The 26,217-nt window shown below is 43.8% G+C and overlaps 1 protein-coding gene across 1 annotated transcript in view; it reads right to left on the bottom strand.

Annotated features, from left to right (window-relative positions):
- Window positions 1-209: 209 nt before the first annotated feature.
- The window catches only part of LOC121272677 (cyclin-dependent kinase-like 1), a 51,866-nt gene continuing 25,858 nt past the window's right edge, over window positions 210-26,217 (bottom strand). Inside the window, exons 3-10 of the mRNA XM_041179396.1 lie at window positions 22,793-22,914; window positions 17,679-17,751; window positions 16,494-16,584; window positions 15,329-15,529; window positions 11,890-11,972; window positions 9,290-9,346; window positions 8,554-8,709; window positions 210-3,381 (exon numbers count right to left, since the gene is read on the bottom strand). Coding sequence (XP_041035330.1) covers window positions 3,280-3,381; window positions 8,554-8,709; window positions 9,290-9,346; window positions 11,890-11,972; window positions 15,329-15,529; window positions 16,494-16,584; window positions 17,679-17,751; window positions 22,793-22,914 — 885 coding nt within the window. The 3' untranslated portion in view covers window positions 210-3,279. The remainder of the gene's footprint in view (window positions 3,382-8,553; window positions 8,710-9,289; window positions 9,347-11,889; window positions 11,973-15,328; window positions 15,530-16,493; window positions 16,585-17,678; window positions 17,752-22,792; window positions 22,915-26,217) is intronic.

Here is a 26,217-nt window from a genome sequence, read left to right on the forward strand (position 1 = left end):
ACTGGTGGAATAGTGAGGCTGTTCGATCTGCTTTTAGTTCTTGCTATGGTGATGCTTTAACAGTCCCTTTTTTATTCGTTAGAAAGGGTTAATCATACCTAGCACTAAACTGGAGGTAAAGTGAGTGATTCAGGATGTGTTATGCTGAAGGCTGAATGATCCCATTGTCCGTAGTTGAAACAATCTCAAAGAAAAACACCATCGTTCACTTAAGTTTAAAAGAAACAGGTTTATTATACAAAAGCATCCTGTGCCTACTTGGGCTGGGCCTTTGGTGTATATAAACTTACACGAATTGGCTCCAAGAGGGGCAGGAGTGAGGATGAACTGGGAGAGGCTCTGGCTGATTTGAGAGACAGAACAGCCGAGATTGGACCAGGCAAGTTGCAGGACCGGCTGTCTATTCATGTGCTAATACAGTAGGCTGAACCCAGGTCCTCAAAGCCACCAGTCTTCTGTAACCCATTCGGTCGATACACACAATTCATCAACAATTCAAGCAGCCTATAAATGCTATCATACCATCAGTGGAGAGAGGGCACTGGTCAAAGAAATAGAGGCTTTGCTTCTTGTTTCAATAGAAAAAGTGGTGCTCTTCCATTTTTATCTGGGAAAAGAGCACATTAATAACTCATCAGGATCTCTCTCCCCTCGGCTTTACCATTGGAAATATATCAGCCATGGCTCAGGGGTAATATGCTTCTTGTAAGTTTAATGGGTTCCATCTCCACTCCAGCCACCCTGTATCATCCCATTTAATCGGCCACTTGGATTGTTGATCAGTACCAAGCTGTGCAACTTACCTCACATAGCTATAACTTTCAAAAGGGAATTAGGTGTGTACTGCAAAAGAAAAAAACATACAAGTCTATGGGGAGTAGGTCTAATTGGATAGGTCTCCCAAAAAAAGCCATTACAGACTTATGATATCTTGTCTGCCTCAGACTAGAGACCCTTGGCCCCAAATTAATATGGCACACTGGTCCCTCAGTGTTGGGAACGACCCAAAGACCTCCTCTCTACACACACAGAATTCACAAGCTTTCCCAGAGACTCTTATGCAAGAGATGTTGGGATTTAATGTCTTTGTCTTGAGTCAAAGGAAGTGCTACATACTGTATGATGAGCCTCCAGGACTATACAACAAGGGTTAGGGCTCCAACTCAGGTTGGATGTATTCCTGGCAGTTTCATCATGTGACCTCCCATCTCCAATCACCCACCAGTCAAACAGCCATTGTCCTGTCTCAAATCAATGAAAGTGTCCAAAGTAAGTTGTAAAAAACCTTTTTAAAAAGATTTTTCTCTCAGGTTGCTCATAGCGGTATCCAGGAAATTAACCTTTAATTTTAAAGTGTAGTTACTGTTACAATGCAGGAAATGTGTCAGCCAATTTATGCACGGCAAGATCTCCAATGGCTATATACTTATGGCTGGGAAATAAAGTCAAACGTGTACCAACAAGAATGAAGGGTGGGACTATCCACTAGGCAGAGGCCAATCCATACTACACACAAATGTTTCTTTTATACATATGTTGTATTAAATAAACCAGGAACCATGATAAAGCTCAGACTCTGGCCCAACCCTTAGGATCATGTTGAACACATAACCTAATCCAACTAGAACCCATGACATTTACAAAGAGTCTATTCCGTCTCACGTAGTTTACATTGTTCTTGTTCGGACAATGGCCCAGGAGTCATAATAGTTAGATGCTGGTGGGGGATGGGGTTAGATTCTTCCTCGATGGGGCAGATAAGGTGAGCTGAAGGGCCTAGCCCAAATCACTGTTTTGTGACTGTATAGTTCTAGCTGCCTCTATGGGCTGTTTTATTGTTCTATTGCTAGGCAGCTGTCCTGGGGAATTGTGCCCGTTGCTGGTGAAGCTATGCTCTGCTTCCTTATAAACAGTGTCAGGAGGAAGATCATTCATTCTTTCAAGCATGGTGTAGGAAAGTCAATGTTAGTACGGGTGTCCTACTGGCTCCATCCACCATGTGGACAGGAAGCGCAAGAGAAACAAGGTGCCTATTGGCTTGGCCAAAGATCAATGACCTCTACACCACCAGTCCCACACTCCAATATTGCCTCCCCAGCTGCAGTAGATTCTTAACTCATTCCCAACCATTTATGGTCCCCACTTAGACACAGGGCTAGTTTCACTTCAGTGATCCCTCCATTGCTGAATTAGACACAATATTTAGTGTTTGTCAGAAATGGTGCATATGAAAAAAACTGAACTCATAACTGCTGTATATTTCAAATAATTACAGCTGTCACTTTCAGAAAATAGCCATGTAATCAGAGACTGTTCCAGCTCTAAATTATAGCTGGATTAATGGGCTTCAGTTCAAAGCCTGCAATGGGAAGGCTGAAGCTATGTCTGTCATCCATCCAAACCTAGGAGAGAGTGAACCTAGGGTATTTGGAAGGTTGGTTAGATATTCAGGATTCAGACAAGAGGGAAGATTCACCCCTCTGATGATATGCACACATAGGTATGTACATACATTAATAAAGACCCTACAACACTACAGTTCAGGAGACAGAATCGGATTGTTTTGGTTCTCTAAAAATCATACATAGGATGTAAGGCACTTGCTGTCCATAAAAGCTTACTTCCTCCTATCATTATTTTTGGTCCCACTTTTCAGATAACTTCTCTCAATGTAAATTGTTGTGTCAGCATTTCCCATTCAATTTCATTATGTCAACAGTCACTGCAATTGTAGGTTCTGGCCAGTAGGTGGCTCCACAATACATTTCTGAAGTGTCAACTCCATTGTCTTGTACTTAAAAACAAGTCTATTCTCAATCGACTAGGAAGACTGCCACTTGTGGATTTACTGGCCTATAAAAAGAATTTGCAAACCAGAAAAGGTACAAATTTATTGTAAGTTGGTCACCACTTCAGCTGTACGTTTCAGGTATCTTCATATATTTAAACAGGGGCCTGGCCATCAGGAGAATTACTATTTGCCAACCACACATTGCAATATTAGCACAGGCCTGTCACACAACTCGATGGAGTTGACATTCACTTGGGGGTTGGATTTCCTGCACAAAAATTGTGCCAAATCAAGAGCGCAATTTCTTACCAAAGACAAATACCTCTCCAGTGCCTAACCCCTTCCTTAAACGCCCACAACTGAATGACCAAGTCTCTTGAAATGCAGAGTGGTTTTGGAAGCAGTTGTCAGGAGTTCCACTTGGTGGGGAAGTTGTGGAAGTGCAGGTGGGTGTTTGGCTGGGCTCGCTGGCTTTTGCTTCCATATAGTCAGATGTTGGGCAAGTGATGGTCGTACTTGTGCCGGTGGTACTTCTTGGTCTCAGGTGCTGGCGAGATGTTGCTGCTCGTTAGTTGAGGCAGGTACTGGAGCTAGGAGAGCAGAGGAGAAAAAAACAAATGAAAAGGTACAATCACAATCTCTTCTCATAGTGCAGGCTATTTGGTCTCAAGGTTTATTGCAGTCCAGCCTCCTCACATATACGATGCATTTTCCAAAGGGACAACTGGATGGTAACGAAGAGCATGAACACTAACTCATTCCTGATCCCTACAGCAACAATATCCATCTTCCACCTATTGTTCCAGCTAAGATAGACTAACTTAGCACAGGGCAGGAATGATCCCTGGTCTGTTGTAACTCAGCAACCATACTGGGTTGTGTGTTTACCCAGGACTTTAGCACACCGAGGCAGACACTTCAGTACAGTCCTGAGGGAGTTCTGCACTGTCAGAGGTGCTGTTAGCCAAATGTGACATTAAACCAGGGCTCCTTGCCCAGGCAATCTGGATATAGGACTGGAGACTGCAATGTCAAAATTTGTAGAACCATCTTACTATGATCATCTTTTGGTGACTGGACAGTTTGAGAGAGGGGATCACGTGATGAACAAGCGCTTTGTGTTTTAAGAAACTGTTTTCCAGGCTGGTCAGTGAGAGACCAGAAAGACCAAATGGGCACCCTCTCTCCCCAGCCTTTCTGCAAGCTTGTGCCTTGCCTCTTTTTTGACCAGCCACAGCAGGCAGCATCTTAAACTTCAACCCAGCTACTGACTCCAGAAGACAAGACTGAAATCGTCTGTCAACATCTTTAAATCATCTTGCGCAGAATCCAGGAAGACCATCGAGCCCAATCTAAAACCATCCAAGCCATCAACTGACCTTTTTTTGGACTCTTAGCAATTTAACCTACCGTCCCACTTTGTAACTTGTGTATGTGTGTATTCTTGAATGCATGTGAGTGTGTGAGTTGCAGAGTTTTTATTATTTTATTTAGATCAAGTGTTAAGTACAATAAATACTATTCTCTTTACTTTTAAAACTTACAAGAAAACCTGTGTCTTTTACAGTCACAGCACTTGAATACTTAAGCACTCACTGAATTGGCAAACAAATTCTTTAAAAAAAAACACCTGTTACGGTCAACTGAGAGGCAGAAAGAGAGGGGAGTCATTCTATCACTTGTCACCTGGCCGTACTAGAAATTGTGAATCTGTATAAAAGGTTTAACATCACTGTTGGAGGACTGCGTGCAGTTTGGGACTCTACATTATTGAAGATATGTTGAGGCAATATAGAGGGTACAGCACAGATTTATGAGGATGAGGAAAGAGATATTAAGAAAGGCTTAAGTTATAGATTTTTTTGTTAGAACAGAGGGGATTAAGGGATGACTTGATAAAGGCATTAAGAAATTATTAAAAAATGGACAGAGTAGATAGAAACAGATCATTTCCAGATTAAACAGAAAAAAAATTGTATAGCATTTGCATAGCACCTTTCATAACCATCAGACATCTCAAAGTACTTTACAGCCAAAGACATTCTTTTGAAGTGTAGTCATTGCTGTAATGTAGGAAACACTACTGCCAGTTTGCACACAGCAAGCTCCAATGAGATAATTATCAAGTCATCTGTTTTTATGATGTTGATTGAAGGATAAATAGTAGCCAGGATACTGTGGATAACTCCCATTCTTCTTTGAAATAGTACCTTGAGATCTTTTATGTCCATCTAAGGGGGCAGATTGGGCCTCAGTTTAACATCTCATCCAAAAGTCAGCAGCACTTCGGACAGTTCTGGTTTTTATTTATTCCGTCAAGGGATGTGGGTGTCGCTAGCAAGGCCAACAGTTGTTGCCCATCCCTGATTGTTCTTGGACTGAGTGGCTTGCTAGGCCATTTCAAAGGGCAGTTAAGAGTCAACTACATTACTATGGGTCTAGAGTCACATGTACACCAGATCAGGAAGAGGTAGCAGATTTCCTTCCCTAAAGGACATTAGTGAACCAGATGTATTTTTACAACAATCAATAACAGTTTCACGGCCATTATTACTAAGACTAGCTTTTAAATTTAAGATCCAATCACTGAATTTAAATTCCACCAGCCTCCATGGTGGGATTTGAACTGCAGAGCATTAGTCTGGGCCTCTGGATTACTAGTCTTGAAATATTGCCACTAAACCACCATCTCCCTTACACTCCTCCAGTGTTGCAGTCAGCCTTGACATTGTGCTCAAGTCCTGGAGTGGGACTTGAACCCACAACACAACCTTGTGACTCAGAGGCAAGTGTGCTACCAACTGAGCAACAGCTGACACAGAATGAGGCAATGCAGATACAAGATTAAATGCAAAAGGCTTAGGACAGAGAGCAGAATGACTTTCTTTTAAATATACAGTTTTGAGGCTGTGGAGTGTGCTCCAAGAAAAAGTGATTGAGGAAGAGACCATGTAACCATTTAAACATCAGATGGGCATATTGTTGAAGAGAAGCAATGTATGTACAGGCCTTTTCTGCAGTGAAGGCCTTGATACCAACATCTCGTGTTCACATACAATCTCTTCTAAAGTTCTCATTTTTTGAGCACTGCCTTTTGGAATATCAAACTTTGGGCCAGAGGGGTAGCAGCTACTGACCAAGGAGGGCATGTCAAATTATAGGATTACTCCTGGGGTGCAGCATAAACATCAACACAGGGATTCAGGTGGAATGGCCTATCCTCACATTGTAATATCTCTGTAATTCAGCGTTAAAGGCACTATTGTCCTGGCTCAATCTAGATCCCTCAAACAGCATTAGTGAAAGATAACCTGGTCAGTTAGCTGAAAATCTGTCATTGGGAAAAATGCTGGCATCCATTATTAAAGTAGCAGGGCACCTAGAAAATCATAATAAAACCATGTTGATTCTGCCCAATTGTATGAAAGGAAATTGGCATTTGACATATTTATTAGAGCACTTAGAGGATCTAGTGAGATGGATGGACAAAGGGGAACCTATAGATAACAAAACAAAAACAGAATTACCTGGAAAAACTCAGCAGGTCTGGCAGCATCGGCGGAGAAGAAAAGAGTTGACGTTTCGAGTCCTCATGACCCTTCGACAGAACTAGGTGAATCCCAGGGAAGGTTGAAATATAAGCTGGTTTAAGGTGGTTGGGGGGTGGGGGGAGAAGTGGATGGGGGGTGGTGTGGTTGTAGGCAAAAGCAGTGATAGAAGATCATCAAAAGATGTCACAGACGGCAGAACAAAAGAACACATAGGTGTCGAAGTTGGTGACATTATCTAAACGAATGTGCTAATTAAGAATGGATGGTAGGGCACTCAAGGTATAGCTCTAGTAGGGGTGGGGAAGCATAAAAGATTTAAAAATATTTAAAAATAATGGAAATAGGAGGGAAAAAGAAAAATCTATATAATTTATTGGAAAAAAACAAAAGGAAGGGGGAAGAAACAGAAGGGGGGTGGGGATGGAGGAGGGAGGTCAAGACCTAAAGTTGTTGAATTCAATATTCAGTCCGGAAAGCTGTAAAGTGCCTAGTCGGAAGATGAGGTGTTGTTCCTGCAGTTTGCGTTGTGCTTCACTGAAACAATGCAGCAAGCCAAGGACAGACATGTGGGCAAGAGAGCAGGGTGGAGTGTTGAAATGGCAAGCGACAGGGAGGTTTGGGTCATTCTTGCGGACAGACCGCAGTTCTGCAAAGCAGTCGCCCAGTTTACGTTTGGTCTCTCCAATGTAGGGGAGACCACATTGGGAGCAACGAATGCAGTAGACTTAAGTTGGGGGAAATGCAACTGAAATGTTGCTTCACTTGAAAGGAGTGTTTGGGCCCTTGGATGGTGAGGAGAGAGGAAGTGAAGGGGCAGGTGTTACATCTTTTGCATGGGCATGGGGTGGTGCCATAGAACCTATAGATGTTGTGTATGTTGATTTCCAAAGGCATTTGATATGGTGCCATAAAAAAGGTTACTGTACATGGTGTTTGGGGTAACATATTAGCATGGATAGAGGATTGGTTAACTAACAGGAAACAGTCAGGATAAGCGGATCATTTTCTAGTGGGGTGCCAACGGAAATCAGTGCTGGGTCTAAACTATTTACAATTTATATTGACTTGAAGGGACAGAATATATTGTAGCTTGTAGGCCAATATGCTGATGACACAAAGATAGGTGGGAAAGTAAGTTCTGTAGAGGACACAGAGTTTGCAAAGGAATATGGATAAGTTAAGTGATTGGAGAAAATTTGGCAGATGGAGTAGAAAGAATAGAAAAGCAAAACATTAACTAAATGGAGAGAGACTGCAGAATGCTGTGGCAGAAGGATGTGAGTGTCTTTGTAAATGAAACAAAATATTAGCATGCAGGTACAGCAATTAGGAGGGCAAATGGAATGTTCACCTTTATTGCAAGGGGGATGGAGTGTAAAAGTGGGGAAGTCTTTCTACAATAGCATTGGTGAGACCATACCTAGAGTACTGCATCCAGTTTTAGCCTCCTTGGCTGGAATTTTCCAGCCCTCACGTTGGCAGGATCTTCTGATCCCACCGATATGATTGGAAATTTCAGTGGCTCGCTGGCCATGTCGCAGGGGAACTGGAAGATTCTGGCTCTTATTTAAGGAGGGATATACTTGCATTAGAGGCAGTTCACAGAAGGCTGACTAGGTTGATTCCCTGGATATGTTTTTTTTTGAGGGAAGCTTGAGCAGGTTGGACTCATTGGGATTTAGAAGAATGAGAGGTGAGCTTATTGAAACATATATGATTGATAGGGCTTGCCAGGATGAATGCTGAGAGGACATTTCCCTTGTGGGAATCTAGAACTAGGGGGCATAGTTCAGAATAAGGGGTTAAAATGGAGATGAGAAGGAATTTCTTCTCTCACAGGGAATTAATCTTTGCATTTATCCCACAGAGCAGTGGGGGCTGAGTCATTGAATACATTCAAGGCTGAGACAGACAGATTTTTGAATTGTAGAGGAAATAGAGGGTTGTAGGGAATAAGCAGGAAAGTAGAGTTCAGGCCAAAACCAGATCAACCATAATCTTACTGAATGGCGGAGCAGGTTCAAGGGGCCGAATGGCCTACTCCTTTTTTGATGTTATTATGGTCATAAGTAACTTTTGGGGAATGTGATGCAACTGACAAGGTTCTAACCCCTGTACATTATTCACTTCACCTACTTTTGACTTAAAATGGCTGAGCAGTGGTCAGTTAACTCCAACAATCAACAATGGTTTGAAGCACTGTGCCCTTACCCCAGGTGGCCGCCTGCGTGGCATCCTCTCATGCCTCCTGTTGTGCTTCTCAGAATCTCTGCTGCTGTCCATCTCCTCCCGGCAGCTGTCAAAGTGTGGGTGCTGCAGCAACTGCTCGCATGTCAGTCTCTCTGTGGGGTTCATCATTAGACAGCCCTGGGACAAGCAACAGAGGTGAAATGCTTTCACGCTGAGTCCTTTCCGACTCTTTAACATTGTCCTACATTGGGATTGTGCATAGAATTTGTAGCGATGTAGGCACACTTACCTGGACCTGTGAGCGTGTGAGTTACAGTGATACATGGGGTATACAATAATGTCTCAGTGTGGGATGTGGAATGTGTCAATATTACAGTGAAAGGTACATTCAGAGTATCTGTGGGGTATATCGCAGTGTTGCAGTGAGGATGTGGGTATGTCAGAATTTTACTAGGGGTGTGATATATCAGAATGTTGCTTGGGTGTGGTAATATATTGAAATGCTGCTATAAAGGTGTGTGGTGTAGACAATATTGTTATATAGACAGGGTTAGGGTCTCTACTACAGCGAATGGTTTAAATGTAAGCAAGTAGCACCAAATTGAACGGTAGCCAATCATGCTTTCGATATTAATTCCATAGCCCCAACTAACACTGGTCAACATGGAGTTGCCCACAACCCGTTCTGCATAGTGTCCTTCTCAGTGCGATGTTATTTGGGATGTTTCACACTGCGATAGCTTGCGGACACACTCACCTTCATTAAGTGGAGGGCCTGAGGAGAGATATGGGGAAACTTCACCTCCAATGGCTCCTGGGAGAACAAGCAAACAGCAGAGTTAGCACTCCGACTGACCCTCTTTCCATCCTGGTAGGATTGCCATCTCATAATCTAAACCTCTTCTTCACTACCAACCCCCACCCTGATAAATCCACTAGGATTCTCCCAGTTTAGAAGTTGAGTCTAAAGGGCAGTAACAGAGGCCATTGGAACATCCCAGGTGAGAGATTGTACCCAGCTCTGCCCATCTTATGTATCTTGCCACCTCCACCTGAGAGTTTGAGCAATACTGGGTACGTGTTTTGTGGAAGGCAGTTTCCATTGAAACAAATCCAATGTTAGCATTGAATCAACAACACCATCAGGAATTTCTGTCTTGCAACGTACAAACTGGAGGCCGGTTAACTAAGTTGACTAGATGGCTAGTGCGTGGATCGGATTAACACCAACAGCATGGGTTTCGATCCCTGTTCCGACTGAGGCAGATTTGGGGTCTGTCTCCTCATCCTACCACCTGTTACTAAAAAATCACGGCATTTTGCTGTGGTTTGGAGAATAATTGCTCTGAGCAGAGAAAGGAACGGGTAAGAGGAGGAGGAGGAAGAAAAAAATTCCTGATTGGGTGGCGCACAACATGGCACGGTCTCTTACTACTGGATGCATTTAAGGGTGATTATCACAACTGTAATGATGAGACACATTCAGGAGCATGAGATGACAAGATCCTATCACACGCGTCATTGTATGCAGTTGACCTTTTCATTAAGGTTATAGATCACAGATAATTTCACATACTGCATCAATTGCATTGCAACTCCTTCCCCCAAAGGATCAGGGTATTGGTAGTATGGTGTTAGGGGTCAGGTTAAGGTTAGGCCCCTAAGTTTCTCTGGGGAAACGACTGCCCATCTTACCTGCCCCACTGGCCTTGGTGTGAGTAGGCTGCCTACCAACCAATAGTGCCAGTTATCAGTTAACCAATTTCAGTTGCAGAGGCACTTGGGATGCTACAGTTGGCCTCAGCACCCCTGGATTGGTGGAGAGGAGGTTGGGAAGGTGGTGAGGAAAATAAAGGGGAGTATAATGAGTCAGGGTTCTGGCTCCTGATCACTATCGATCTTGTGTAGGTGCATGCAACCCAAGTGAGAGCAGGACCTGATGTGGCAGTGAAGCTCTCCCCCTGTTGATTGGCCCACCAGCACACTGTCTCAGCTCACACCCTTTGGATATGGCCTTAGGGATCTGCTGCCAGCCTGTGGAACTGACTTCTAGCTCAAGACAGGAGAAAGCAACTTGGTGGAGGAATGGAAGCAAAGCACTGACCGAGAAGTAGTAAAACAGTGGAAACCCTTTATAAAACATACTTCAATTGCCATAAAGCACTTTGGGACATTAACACTGTGCCTTTCACAACCTCAAAAATAAATCTTTCTATCTTTTTATTCCCTTGGTATGAACCTCCAAAGTTCACATCCAGGACTGAGTGCAAACTCATGGATTCGACAATGGTCTAAGATGTGGCTTAATGGGTAACACATACACCTCTGACTCAGGTGGCTGTGGGTTCAACTCCCACTCCAAAGACTTGAGCATATAATCCAGGCCAACATTCCCATTGTAGTACTGAGCGAGTGCTGCACTGTCAAGACATGCTGGGTGGTATTTAATGGAGGCAACAGAGGTCTTGGCCAACAGCTGGAGAGCTCCATGTTGCCTCTTTTTGGGAAGGCCTTCCGAATTAAGTGCCAATATGGTACTTAGCAGGGAAGCAGCAGGTCTTCCCTAGGATCAAGGACCCTGGGGGCAGAAGACCCGCCTGCCAAGAGCTGCCAGACCATCAGGGGCAAGCAGCTCTTTATTGCTCAGCAGTGCCACCAGGGAGGTGGTGGCTGCTGCTGGTATTGCATCCCCCCAAGTATTGCTGAGGGACCTAAGCAAAGGTGAGTGAGGGCAGTAGGAGGGTTGCAGGGGGAGGGAGTGACTCTCAGTGGGCTCCCACCTTCCCAATGCCAGGTTCCTCGATCAGGCACTCAGCACCTTTGAACCCCCCCACCGGGAGCCTGCAAGCTCCCGACATAGGACCCCGGCCTGCCACTGGGTACATACCAGTGGCAAAGGGGCGAAGCCTCTAAGCAAGCACTAAATGCCGTCACGAGCCTTCCCACCATGGACTTAACTGAGGCACAGGCAGGAAGGCAAAGGGGTCCCCACCCACCACCCGATTAAATGATCTCCCTGCCGCGAAACTCAGCATGGGAGGGGCATTAAATCCTGCCCACTGTTTTTCGGATAGGAAATTAAGCAGAGTGCCTATGAAAGATCACAAGGCACTATTTCAAAGCTGAGCAGGGATGCTGTCCTGGCCAATATTTATCCCTCAAAACAAAATCACGAAAATAGATCATCTTGTCATTGTTATTTGTGGGAGTTGCTATGTGAAAATTGACTGCCATATTTTCTACAATACTGACTACACTTTAAGTATTTCATTATCTGTAAAATGCTTTGGGACGTTCTGAGGCTGTGAAAGGCACTATAGAAACGTAGGACATTCATTTTATAAAGGAGGTCCTTACCATGATGTCAGGAACAGGAATGTTGACTCCACTGAAGAACTGGTTGGAACTGAATACCTTTTGGTGCCGAGGGATGAGATCCCCTTTAGGAGTAGAGAAAATATCACACAGCGCTCATGTGAAGAATGTGATTAAGGCACAATGTCAAGGGAGATAGATGTCACTGTCCTGCTCCAATACCCACACATGCTCATGTACTGGGGATGGCTGGGACTGGACGGAACAGCATAATAGGATCTTTAAATCAGCTCAATAAATTCTTAGGCGCATCAGAAAGCCAATACTGAGCCCTGATATTACAAGGGGGTCTACCTCCCCAACCCCTTGAGGTATCGAGGTCTGAGAGTGAGGGCAACTAGGCTGCAGCTTTTGCTTACACCAGTTAATAGTGTTTTCCATTCAATGATTCTTTCATAGGCACTCTGTTTCAGTGACTCCTTGCAAACATATATGGATGTATGTATGAATATTGTGATGGCTGTAGGGATAAGGGGTAGGGTGGTCACTAATGGACCTCCAGGACACTGAGACTCCCCTGCTAACCCCCACACAATCTCCCAGGAAGTGACCTCTTTAAGATCAAGAGGCTGACTCTTTACTCCAACCCTGTGATGCAAATGGGGGGGTGGAGCAAAACTTCTGAGGAATCTAGACTGGAGGTGGATGTTTGAGGGCAAATCAACAACTGACATGTTGGGGGGCTTTCAAACGTCAGTTGATAAGAATTCAGGACCGGCATGTTCCTGCTAGGATGTAGGATAAGCATGGCAAGTTTCAGGAACCTTAGATAATGAAGGATATTGTGAGATTAGTCAAAAAGAAAAGGGAAGCATTCGTAAGGGCTAGAAGGCTGGGAACAAATGAAGCCCATGGAGAATATAAAGAAAGTAGGAAGAAACTTAAGCAAGGACTCAGGAGGGCTAAAAGGGGTCATGAAAAGTCACTGGCAACCAGGATTAAGGAAAATCCCAAGGCCTTTTATACATATGTGAAAAGCAAGAGGAAAGGGTAGGCCCACTCAGGGACAGAGGTGGGAATCTGTGTATGGAGCCAGAGGAAATGGGAGAGATACTAAATTAATACTTCTCATCAGTATTCACCAAAGAAAAGGACTTAGCGGTCGATTTGTCTGGGGAAGAGTGTGTAGATAGCCTGGATCATGTTGAGATCAAAAAAGGAGGTGTTGGGCGTCTTGAAGAATATTAAGGTGGATAAGTCCCCAGGGCCAATGGGATCTACCCCAGAGTACTGAGGGAGGCAAGGGAGGAGATTGTCGGGGCCTTGACAGAAATCTTTGTATCCTCACTGGCTACAGGTGAGGTCCCAGAGGACTGGAGAATGGCCAATGTGGTTCCATTGTTTAAGAAGGGTAGCAGGGATAATCCAGGAAATTACAGGCCGGTGAGCCTTACGTCAGTGGTAGGGAAATTATTGGAGAAGATTCTTTGTGACAGGATTTACTACCATTGGAAGCAAATGGGCGTATTAGTGAGAGGCAGCATGGTTTTGTGAAAGGGAGGTCGTGTCTCACTAACTTGATCGAGTTTTTCGAGGAAGTGACAAAGATGATCGACGATGGAAGGGCAGTGGATGTTATATACATGGATTTCAGTAAGACCTTTGACAAGGTCCCTTATGGCAGACTGGTACAGAAGGTAAAGTCGCACGGGATCAGAGGTGAGCTGGCAAGATGGATACAGAATTGGTTTGGTTCTAGAAGACAGAGGGTAGCAGTGGAAGGTTGCTTTTCTGAATGGAGAGCTGTACTAGTGGAGTTCTGCAGGGATCAGTGCTGGGACCTTTGCTGTTTGTAGCATACATAAATGATTTGGAGGAAAATGTAACTGGGCTAATTAGTAAGTTTGCAGATGACACTAAGGTTGGAAGAATTGCAGATAGTGAAGAGGATTGTCAAAGGATACAATGGGATATAGATTGGTTGGAGACTTGGGCGGAGAAATGGCAGATGGAGTTTAATCCGGATAAATGTGAGGTAATGCATTTTGGAAGGTCTATTATAGGCAGGAATTATACAGTAAAAGGCAGAACCCTTAAGTGCATTGTCGGGCAGAGGGATCTGGGTGTACAGGTCCACAGCTCACTGAAAGTGGCAACGCAGGTGGATAAGGTAGTCAGGCAAGCATATGGCGCGCTTGCCTTCATTGGCAGGGGTATTGAGTATAAAAGCTGGGAAGTCATGCTGCAGCTGTACAGAACCTTGGTTAGGCCACACTTGGAATATTGCATGCAATTCTGGTCGCCACTTTACCAGAAGGATATGGTGGTGTTGGAGAGGGTGCAGAGGAGGTTTACCAGGATGCTGCCTGGTCTGGAGGTTATTAGTTAAGAGGAGAGGTTGGAGAAACTCTGATTGTTCTCACTAGAGCGACGGAGATTGAGAGGTGACTTGATAGAAGTTTACAAAATTATGAGTGGCATGGAAAGAGTAGATAGTCAGAAGCTTTTTCCCAGGGTGGAAGAGTCAATTACTTGGGGGCATAGATTTAAGGTGAGAGGAGAAAACTATAGAGGAGATGTGCGGGGCAAGTTTTTCTACGCAGAGGGTAGTGAGTGTCTGGAATTTGCTGCCAGAGGTGGTGGTGGAAGCAGGTACGATAGTGGTGTTTAAGAGGCAGCTTGACAAATACATGAATAGGATGGGAATAGAGGGATACGGACCCCGGAAGTGCAAAATGTTTTAGTTGACGGGCAATATGATCAGCGCAGGCTGAAGGGCCTGTTCCTGTGCTGTACTTTTCTTTGTTCTTGTTCTTTGTTCTCTGGGGCAGAGTGGGATGGCAGCATCACAGGAATCATGGTTGAGACCAGGGCCAGGGTTGGGACCTGGGGCCCAGACAGGAACAGGCTGGAGGTTCATCAGTCATGATGGGAATCTCACACACCCAGCCCATAGGCTTTGATGGGAATCTCAGACACTCCGAGCTCTTAAACTCCGATTAACTTTAAGATGTCAACATGAGAAGGACAGCACAGGCCAGTCACACCTCCCTGCTACAAACATCTGGGGTCTCAGGAGAGGTACCTATGGTGTGGGGCAATCAGACATCCCAGTGAAAATAAACAATTGTAGTTTCCAGAGGCATTTCAAAAGAAAATACCAGACATAAAAAAAAGTGTTCACTACTGGACAGAAGCCAGACCATCTGTAAACCAGACTGTACAGTATAAAACTGGAAGGTTTTGTAAGGGGTGAAATACTTCAAAAAGACGATTAGAATCTAGCTAAAGCTGGCTTAATGATGACACTCTGTTCCAAAGATTCAATCAGTGATGGCACCCCTTCACAGCCTTAATTGTTTATTCAGTATACTCTCAATTCATTGATTAACATGACCCGTTAGACAAAAAAACGCATTCAATGCCGAAGAAACCCTGAGCGACAGAAATGGCTAGAACTGTCCCAGGATCTGCAGCTTACCCAGTGTCCTCCTAATTAGATAGAGCTGATCGACGTCTGACCGACCGGGCCACAGCGGATTGCCCGAGGTGAGCTCAGCAAAAACGCAGCCTATTGCCCAGACATCCACCGGGGGGCCATACTGCGTGTCTCCGACCAGTAGCTCCGGGGCACGATACCAGCGAGTTGCCACATAATCTGTGTAGTCATCCCCTGGACCAGCTGGAACACAGTGATTAACTTTAAGATGTCAATATATCAAGGTCAGCACAGGTCAGTCACACCTCCCTGCTACAAACATTAGGGGTCCCAGGAGAGGCACCTACTCTAACTGCCAGGGTCTGCCTCAGATAGTTGGGCCCACCAGCTCTGGTTTATCAACTACCACCTTTCTCCTACTTTAAAAAGGAAGACTTAGCGACTTTCACAATCTCATGATGTCCCAAAATGCTATGCAGACAATCGACCAGCCAGGGGAGCAGACAGGGCCTCGGTTTAAAAGGTTGTACCTCCAACAGGGCAGCGCTCCCTCAGTACTGGCAATGGAAGTGTGAGCCTATATTTTGAACTTAAAAAACTCCCAAATTTCCAATATTACAACAGTGACTAAACTTCAAAAAGTTGTTCATTAGCTTTAAACTGCTCTGGGGTGTCTTGAGGTAGTGAATGTTGCTGTATCAATACAAGTCCTTCCTTGGTTTCACTGGTTAACACCTCAAAATTCAATCCAGCTCAATTTAGCCAAGGAGAGGAAGTGGACTTGGCCCCATCTCCCTTCCCAGACCCTAACACTGAATTACTGCCCACCCACACCCCAATCTTCCACCACATTTCAATATTAGTGTTAATCTATATTATTTTCCTTCACAATCTTTACACAGCTAATCTGAATTTCATGCCAGGAACAGTATGCGGCAGTTAGGGGAAAATTGAGAATTGTTAAAAATTCTTTCACTTCACGGTAATTACAAATCATTAGAATTGCTGGCCTGACCAAAATATAAGAAATTCTACATATCTGCTCAGTATTTTAACCTCCTTGGTTTTCATAATCTGAGATCCTGAATCACAACATCCTGACTAATTTAAATGTTTAAAAAAAAGCTAAACTAGATCAACATGTTTATCTAGGACATTGTTGAAATAGGCTCTGCCGCCTCTGGATGGAGAAGGAAAACAAACTCACTCAAGATTCTTGCAAAGCCGAAATCGCAGAGCTTGATGACCCCGTGCTTGGTAATCAAGATGTTCTCTGGTTTCACGTCTCGGTGGATGCACTGAGATAGATACAAGCACTGAAAATCAGTCAGCCACTGCGAATGACTTTGCAGCACAAAAGTAAGTAGTGAGTTGTCACACCTAGACTGAATACCGTAATGCATATTGCTCGATTGAACTAAAGTCAGGATGCGCTGTGTGTAATTTAGTGCCGAGTCCAAAAGCTTCATGTGCGAGCTTAAAGTATTGCTGTTTACCACAGAACACAACGGGCATTTTGTGCTGTGGATTTGTGGCTCTCACAAAGAACCAAACTTGTACAGCCCAACTCATCTCATTTAGTACCAGTCCTACCAGTTGATGGAGGAGTAGGGGATAGGGTAAGGGGCAATTGTACCAGTGTAGCAAACCCAGAGGTCAAGTTGAAATCCCATCAAGGCAAGGTTGTGAAACTGCATGTGAGCTAACACCAGAAACAGACCATGAAAGCTACTGAAATATTGTTAAACAGCCCAATGAAGCAAGCCAACCCAGTTGTATAACCAGCTTCACCAGGCAAGTTAATATGGCCTTTCCTACTCCTATGGCCTTTCCTACTCCTGAGAACATCTCCACAGACAAGTCTGAACAGAGTACAGGCACAATATTCCACCTTGGTAGGAGCTGCGTTGCACGGGGCCCAGCCTGTGCTAGCCCAACCAGTTGGAGTCGCTAGATAGTGTTAGATACCCCTGGTCATCTTTCTCCTCCGGAACTTGAGACAACTATAATCTGAGTTCAGTAGATACCGGTGATTGAAGCTGGCCTTCACTCACTGGGTAAACTCACTAATCCATCAGTACAGTGAGTGGTAGGGAAGTATGCTGTCTAACAATTGACTGACAAATTACACCAGCCAAACCTTCTCATAGAATCTTAAAGAACAAAAAGAAGCCATTTAGCCTCCTTGAAAGAACTGTCCAATTAACCCCACTCTCCCTGCTTTTTTCCCCAAAGCCCTTCATATATTTCCTTTTCCAATATTCACCCAATTCCCTTTTGAAAGTTACAATTGAAACTGCTTCCGCACCAGCCTTTCAGGCAGTGCATTCCAGATCATAATTTTCTGCTCATCCCTGGTACCATTCTAGAACATTCTTTCTTCCACACTTACATTATGCTTGTGACAGAAGTTGACAGCCTGCAATGTCTGCCTTATAATGCTCTTCACTTGATCTTCTGCAACTCTGAAAAAAGAGAGAGACAGAAATGAATAATCACACCTCCCCTCAGACCTAATCATGCACATTCTCCTTGGGGAAGATGGTGGTTTAGTGGTAAAATCATTGGACAAATAATCCAGAGATCCAGATTAATCCTCTGGAGGGAAAGGGTTTAAACAGCTGATGGCATTTAAATTCAATTAAAATCTGAAATTGTAAGCTGGTCCATGGTGACCATGAAGCTATCATCAATTGTTATAAAAACCCATCTGGTTCACTAATGTCCCTTAGCAAAGGAAATCTGCTTTCCTTACTTGGTCTGGCCTACATGCGACTCCAAATCCACAGCAGTGTGGTTGACTCTTAACTGACCTCTGAAATAGCCAAGCAGGGATGGGCAGCAGATGCTGGCCTTGCTAGCAATGTCCAGGCCCCGTGAAAGAATAAGTGAAAAAAAAACACAAAACCGAACCAGACCAGCTAAAGTGCGTCAGTGTAATAGGAGCTGGCGTTCAGTTTTTTTTTTAAAAAAGATGTCGTGTTGCATTATTTAAAGCAGCAGACACCAGCTGTAGAGTCTGGTATTAATAGTCACAAAGGTTTCCTTTCGCTTCACAATTTAATTATCCCTTTTACCAAGACCTTTACTGCTGTTCCCCTTCTTTGCGAATGAGATGGCTGCAGTACAAATTAATTATGGTAATGCAAAACTAAACGAGGCAGCAGTTAGTTGATGGGCACAGATCAGCTCCCGTACAGCCATTGCAGGGAAATTTCCAGAATCGTTGGGAAGTTAAATTAAAGCTTCCTCTTCTGAAATCTTTTCCTGGGCTCTGGCATCTCGTCCCAGTTGGGAACATGACATATGAACAACATGCAATTTGTGAGGAGGAATTATATTCTAAGTCCCGTCTTGCCCTTACCAACCTCACACAGATACACACACATTCTCCTGGACAGTGAGCACAAGCAGGAACCTTGCCTGTTTTTCTTCCCTCCTTCACCCATTGAACCCAAAAACTTCAGGTTTGTGTGGCTTAGTAACAGCCACTTGATCCAGTTGCTGTAAATAGGAATCTTCTGTGGTCAGAGGGTAATAGTTTCTTGGTACAGGGGTGGTTGCTTGTAAATCTTGTGACTTGGTTTTGCACCTTAATCCATCTGCAACTGGCGGAGGGGTGGGTGCGCATCAAGTCAGAACACCTCAATATTGTGCTCGAACACACACCACTATAAAATCAACAATCAAAAGTTGAGGACGTGGCCCATCAGTTGTACAGAGCCTTAGGTCAGACCCCAACTGGAGTAGCTTTTCCTTTGCTAGAGAATCAAGAGCAAGGGGACATAATCATAAAATTATCTTAAAATTAGAGCCAAGCCATTCAGTGAGTGAAGCACCCAGGAAGCTCTTGCTTATATGAAAGGGTAGTGGAAATTTGGAAGTCTCTGCCCCAAAAGGCTATGGATCAAATGAAGTATTCAAGACTGAGATTGACAGTTTTTTGCTGGCTAAGGGTATTGAGGGCCATGGATAAAAGCTAGACAAATGGAGTTGAAGAAAAGGTCATCGTTATCTAAGTGAATGGGGGAAAACAGACTCGAGGCTGAGTGGTCTACTCCCATCCCTGTAGTGTATAAAGATCACATAATGCACAATGTATTATTTTGCTGCTGAGGTGTGTGCCCTATTGAGGCCACTCTGTCTAATTGATGTGATTAGAAATATTTTACAGTCAATTAGAGGCTAATTATTTCCCTGTACACTGGCAGTTGCTTGTAAATCTTTATAACTTTATACAGAAAAAACACCGGTATAATGACTGGATTTGCTTTGTGTTTTTTGGAGATTACATTTTGTTACGTGCAAAATCAAAACTTTTAAAGCGTAGCAGAAGCACACCAGTTTCCTTTTTAAAAAAGCAATAATAGCATTTCATGTAGGAGGCCTTTGGCTTTTTTGGCTATAGCAGGAGTGTTCATGACTGGTTCAACAGGTTGATAGTCAGCCTGCTAATCCTTGCAACACTTGCACACTATTCCCCAAAGGGGAAAAAAAAGTGTGAAGATATAAAAACAATAACATTTCTTGAGATTTTCCAAGATTTCACTTTTTGGCCTCTTGCTGGGTAAGAGGGGAAATAAAAGTATCCTGGGTTTTACTGGGTTATAATCCAGTCCACCCATTGCCCAGTGCAGCCCCACCGTTCAGTAGTACCAAGATGCTGGTGAACCTGAGGGGCCTCATCTGAGCCAAGTCTAAAGCTGAAAGATCAGGAATATATTTTAGAGCAGTTCTCCATTATGTCCTATGTGGCACTTACTTTTTATAGATAAAGAGTTTAACTTTCATGGGCCTGTTTAATTATCACCCTTATCCCATTTTCCTTCTCAACTGTTCAACTTCAGTCTGTTTATAATTTCTCATCTCAGCGAGCAGGCACCTCCCCTCAGGAAATAAAACTGCAAATGGCAGTTTTTTAAAAAATGACAGCTTGTATAAGATTCTGAAAGCCACTGTTTAATTGTTTCCATGCAGATGATTAAGTCCACACAGCTTTCCCTGCAGCTGACTGGTTAGTATGCTGTGCAGAACCCAACTCTGACTGTAAATACGCTCGGTGCAAAGCAAACAGTGCTTCGTAGGCATAGCAACCACTAAACAACCTGCTGTACTTGGCTAATCCTGCCGCTCACGGGTGTTTCTTGCTCTTTCAATCATCCTCTTTTGCTATTTCCATTCCTCCCCTCTGCCTCCACTGGCTGTTCCTCTCTTTCTGTCACTCCCCATTCTTTACTCCCATCTCTAGCTGTCTCCTCCAGCATCGACTGAAGGATAAGAGGGAAGTGGGGGGGGTTCTTGTTACCCTGGAGACCACAGAACGTGCAGGCCTAACATGGGTCTTTTAGCCTGCTCAGCACATTAAATAAGTTATCAGTTGTCCACTGGACCAGCGGCAGGGAGAAGAGAGAGCAGTTGTTCAGTTTGTTGGGAGGATGGAGGTTGATGGATCAAATCAGTCCAGAATTACTGCAGTCTTGTTGCCCGTTAAGAATGTAGCATGTCTTTTGCTGGACTGATTATGGTAAAAGTAGATGTGCACTTGTCATTAGTCTTCCATTCTCCCTACAAGCAGCAGGATTTTCAAACCAACTTGTCAATTCATTGCCCTTCTCCTTTTTAGCCTTCGTGTCCCAACCTACATGGCTTTGGTCCTTGCCCAATGGTGAACTAATGTCGATCATTCTTGAGGCCAGGGTGTGTTTGCTATTCCAAGATAATGGTTGATGGGTTATCAACAATAAACTAAATGGAGTTGGACAAGTCAGGCAGCAACCTCTACCCTAACTCAGTACCCCCAAGTCTTCACTGCCAGAGCAAATGGCCACAAATCAGATCATATATCTCAATCTATGCATAGATTAACCTTTTCCTCATACCCTTTGTGTTTTATTGTTGCTCCTCAGGCCTTTTGAAATGGTTTCCTTTAGTTGTTTAACTGTGCACAGCTGAACACTCAAAATTCTTCCCCTTCAGTCCTTGGTTTGAAGTTCCAGGCACAATACATCGCCAGGCAACCAACTAGCGACTCCCAGATAACTTGCAATGACAAAGGCCCTGAGCCAGCCCCTGTTGCCGGAACACTGCCAGAACACAGTGATACGATTACTACTAAGTGACTGCATGAAAAAAAAATCACTGATAATAACTGGATTATACAGTTGAAAAGGACATTTCAACTTCAGAACAGGATATCTTTACAATGGCTTTTGTGATCATCTTTTCACCCCAGGTAGAAAATATTGTTAACAGTGGTTCATTGATGAGGAACCACATTCTCCATTAAGGACCTGAGCAAGGCAAGATGCATCAGGTAATAACGTGGGCTCCTGGCCACACGTATTGGCTTTGGTAAGTTGAAGTCTCCACCCAGCCCCAATGGGCCCACGATCCCAACAGAAACAAGCTCTTGGGTTTCTTGAAATTAATATGGTCAAACAAGAGACTGTGACAAACCCAGACTGTTTGACAGTCTGGGACCAGATCCAGGTGAGTTGAGGACAGCTGGATGCAGAGCTTGGAGGGAAGGCCTGGAGCAATGAGGAGTCCATTACAAGGAGGGTGCAACAAGCACCTATTGTAAAAAGCAGTGTAGGGAGGGTGGAACCTACTGTAACTATCAGCATAGGGAGGACCAAATCTACCATTATTAGGAGGGCTAAACCGATCATGGCGGGTGTAGAGATTTACTAGAATGGATCTAATACTTCAGTTACGTGCAGAGACTAGAAAGAACTCTGGATAATCTCATTAGACTAGAGGACGTTAAGTGGAGATTTGATATAAGTGTTCAAAAATCATGAAGGGTTTTGATAGAGTAAATAGTTTTCAGTGGCTGAAGGGTCAGTAACCAAGAACACATATTAAAGGTAATTGGCAGAAGAATCAGAGGCAACATGAGGATTTTTATTTCATTTTATTTTAGCAAGCTATGATGATCTGAAAGGATAGTGCAAGCAAATTTGACAACTTTCAAAAGGAAATCGGATAAACACTTGGAAGAAATTATGGGGAAAGAGCAAGTGAGTGGCTCTAATAGGATAGATCTTTCAAAAGACCTGGCACAGGCACAAGTGGGCCTAACGGCCTCCTCCTCTGCTGGTTAATCTAAAATATACCAGAGTAGAGAGGGTGGGATCGTTGTCTACCACATATGCTGAAGTATAGGAGACAGGAACTTTATAGTCATGGTAAGGGCTTGTCCTGCACATGATTAAGGATTGATGCTCTGACCTGGACTCACTGTGCTCAGTTTCACGTGTGACGTTTGTTCTGGCACAGCACCAGCGTTCACAGTTAGCAAGTAGATTGGTGCAGCTGGCGAGTGAGCCAGAGCATGTGTCAATCACATTGCCGAGAACACAAAGCTCATGAACTAAATTGTTTTAATTCATCTCCAGAACGAAAAGCAGAATCTTCCAGCAATTCAAAGCTCAAGGAAAGTGATGCAAAATTGGACAGCTTTTTAAAGGGCAAGAGAGAGAGAGAGAGATGTCACTCACTCACCCCCTGGGATATTTGTCCAGCTCGTTCAGTACAGTGTGGTCACAATACTCGAAGACCAGGTGTAGTTTGCGCTTCCGTCTGAATACCTCCAACAGATTAACCAGGTTCACGTGCTTGAGTTGCTGTTAAGAGAAAGAGGCAGTAGCAGAAGAGTCCCAAGCTAAGTTACATCTTAAATCAGACATATTAACTTCACCTTTGGAATAAAAACAGAAACTACAGGAAACGCACCAGGTCATCCAACAGGGACCTTCTGTCAGATACTTGATTTGATCTTTCCTATGTATTGATGCTGATGACCTGCTTTATCTTCTAGATTTTCCCCATTACTTTACCCAGTATTCTGAAAATTTAAAAGCTAGTTTGGCTCCATGGTTGCATCCTCACACTGGATCACAAGGCCCTGCTTCAGAGCACACCACCTAGGCAGACACTCGCAGTGCAGCAACTCCTTCAGTACTGCACTGTCAGAGGTTCAGTATTTCAGACAAGATTTTAAACAGAAACCACATCTACCTGCTCAGTTGGGTGTAAAAGAGATGGGGAATTCCCCTGGTGTCCTGTCTGACATTTGTGTCTGAAACTGAAGATGGCTGATAAGAAACCAGCTCCCAAGAAGGGAGCCCAAGAAACCTTAAAGAAACCGTCAGCAAAGAGCAGGAAGTAAGCAACAAAGGTCGAGGAAGGAGAGTTACTCCATCTACATCTACAAAGTGATGAAGCGGGTTCACCCCAACACCGGCATCTCCTCCAAGGCCATGAGCATCATGAACTCATTCGTGAACGATATTTTCAAGCACATCGTGAGTAGGGCTTCCCGCCTGGCCCATTACAACAAGTGCAGCACCATCAGCTCCCAGGAGATCCAGACTGCTGTGCGCCTGCTGCTGCCCGGGGAAGTTGCCAAGCACGCCATGTCAGAAGGGACAAAGGCAGTGGAAGTACACCAGCTCCAAGTAAAACTCCACAATGGACTGAAAAAGCATTCATCCCTCAATCACCACCAAACCAATTAAGCGGTCATTTTCCTCATTTGTTATTAGTGAGGTTTTGCTCAGCAGAAATATATCACCATTGAATTTGCCTACAGAAGCAACGACTACACTTCAAAAGAAACATCTTGCCTGCAAATTGTTTTGGTACATCCTGCAGCATGTGAAACAGAGCACCCTCTCTGTGTAATGGTTCTGTTCATTTAAAGCGAAAACACACTCCCATTTCTTGAAACGTGAGATTTGAAATTGAAACTGGGCAGGATCAATAGTAACTATGTTTGCTCCTCTCTGTGCTATTTTGATCACAATATTAGACCAATTAAATTAAATAAATGATTTTGGTATAACAGAAGAAAGGAGCATTTCAGACAATTGCATTCAGCAGGTGCCAGGGGTGAGGAGGAAAACAGTAGCTTGGCATAATGTAATGTCACTGGACTAGCAATCCAGAGACCTGGATTAATGCTCCTGAGCCATGAGTTCAAATTCCACCATACCAGCTGGGGGCAGAATGAATAACTATGGAACAAAATATTAGCCTCACTCAATCATGAAACTACTGTATTGTTGTAAAAACCCATCTGGTTCCTTTGAGGAGGAAATCTTCTGTCATTGCATGGTCTGGCCTGCATATGATTACAGACTCTTAACTGCCTTCTGAAACAGTCAATCAAGCCACTTGGGTCAAGGGCAATCAAGGATGGGCAATAAATTCTGGCCACACCAGTGACTTTCACACCCCAAAAATGTAAATGCTTACCACAATGGCTGTCACCCAGCAATATGCCCAGAATTGGCCTTCGTTGCCAAACTGGAACTTGAAGCTTAAAATTTAAAAAAAGCTGCAGATAACATCCAATTAATTTAACATGTTTGAATGGGGCCAAGTGAAAATGGAGATAAAAAGCTCACAAAGACTAAATTGTAGTCCTTATGGGGGCCCTTTAAGTGGTAATAAAGCTGTCCTTTGTGAGTTACAGTAAAAGTCAACAGGTCAGTGCTCCTCTCAACTGATCTTTAAGCCCTAGAAAACCCAAGGTTATTATCCAGAGTATTGAATGTCCTCTCCATCCTGTAATTTAGGAACATTAAACACCAGAATCTCTACTGACTAAACCAAGCTTCACAAAATGAGACAGTTGAAACTGCGGAAGAAACGTGTGCCTCATAATGAACACCTGGTAACCTTTCGGATTGAATAGGCAGCTACTGTCAAGGGAGGCCCAGTGTAAACTTCTGCATCTCCAGTGGAGACCGTATCCTAGGCTGTGCGCTTCACCAGAGGAACCACACTGCATATCACATTACTCAGCATCTTAGCACTTCCATGGTTAGCCAGCATCATAAGCTCCATGAGGAGGGTTGGACAAAGTAGCCTAATGGTTACGGTCCTGAAACTAGCAACCTATAGGTTACAAGTTCAAATCACACCACAGAAATCCAGGGAAAGCACCACTGCTATTTAGTCTGGTCTACATACAATTCCACTCCTGGTTGATTTGTAATGTTCTTGGGTAACTGAAAATGCACAGTAAGGACTGCCTTGCCGGTCTGACCCACATTCCAAAAAGTAAAAAAGAGAGTTTCATAATAGAGCTTGAGGAAAGGGTGAACTGGAATATTCTAGAGTGATTTGATATTGTAGTAATATTAAATTTCAACCTTTGGTAAGCAGGGTAGCAAGAGACTTAAACTGTAACATCTTAAAATAACGACAAAATAGGCGTTAGTCATTGGTCAGTGATAGCACTCTTGCCTCTGGGTCAGATGACTGTGGATTCGAATCCCATTCCATTTTACTTAACTGGTCCTTGTCATGTTGCTGTTTGCAGGAGCTTGCTGTGTGCAAATTGGCTGCCATCTTTCTTACATTACAACAGTGACTATACTTCAAAAGTATTTCATTGGCTGTTAAGCACTTTGGGATGTCCAGAGGTCATGAATGGCACGGCATAAATGCAAGTTCTTTCTTTAATTGAAGCTACATCATAAAGCTGCATTGTAATTCTAAGGTGGTGACCACTGCAATTTTGAACTGATTACTGATTCATGCAGCACACACAGTCTTCTTAATGCTTGAATGAAGTAATGACCTGATAGAGAATTGGCCTTAATAGAAGATATGCCAGTAGGGACTGATTCACAAGCTTGAGGGAACTGTAAGCACTGATATAATTTCAAGGACATGGCTATTCCTGCAGAGGAAAAAGATAATGTTTTTAATTAAAACTTCTATAGAGTGGGAGGACCAGATAGTGAGGCAATGCTGAGGGATGGAGAACAGACTTACATGGTCGAACAGCAATTGAACACAACTGGACGGAAATGTGCGATAAAAGTGAGTGTGCTATACTGATCTCACTAGCCTAGTGGAAAAAGTTAATGGGGAGGGTTTCAGCTTGAGAGACCTTTTGATAAGTTTGAGGTTCA

Source organism: Carcharodon carcharias, chromosome 34 (assembly GCF_017639515.1).
Source record: "Carcharodon carcharias isolate sCarCar2 chromosome 34, sCarCar2.pri, whole genome shotgun sequence".
NCBI classification, from domain to species: Eukaryota; Metazoa; Chordata; class Chondrichthyes; order Lamniformes; family Lamnidae; genus Carcharodon; species Carcharodon carcharias.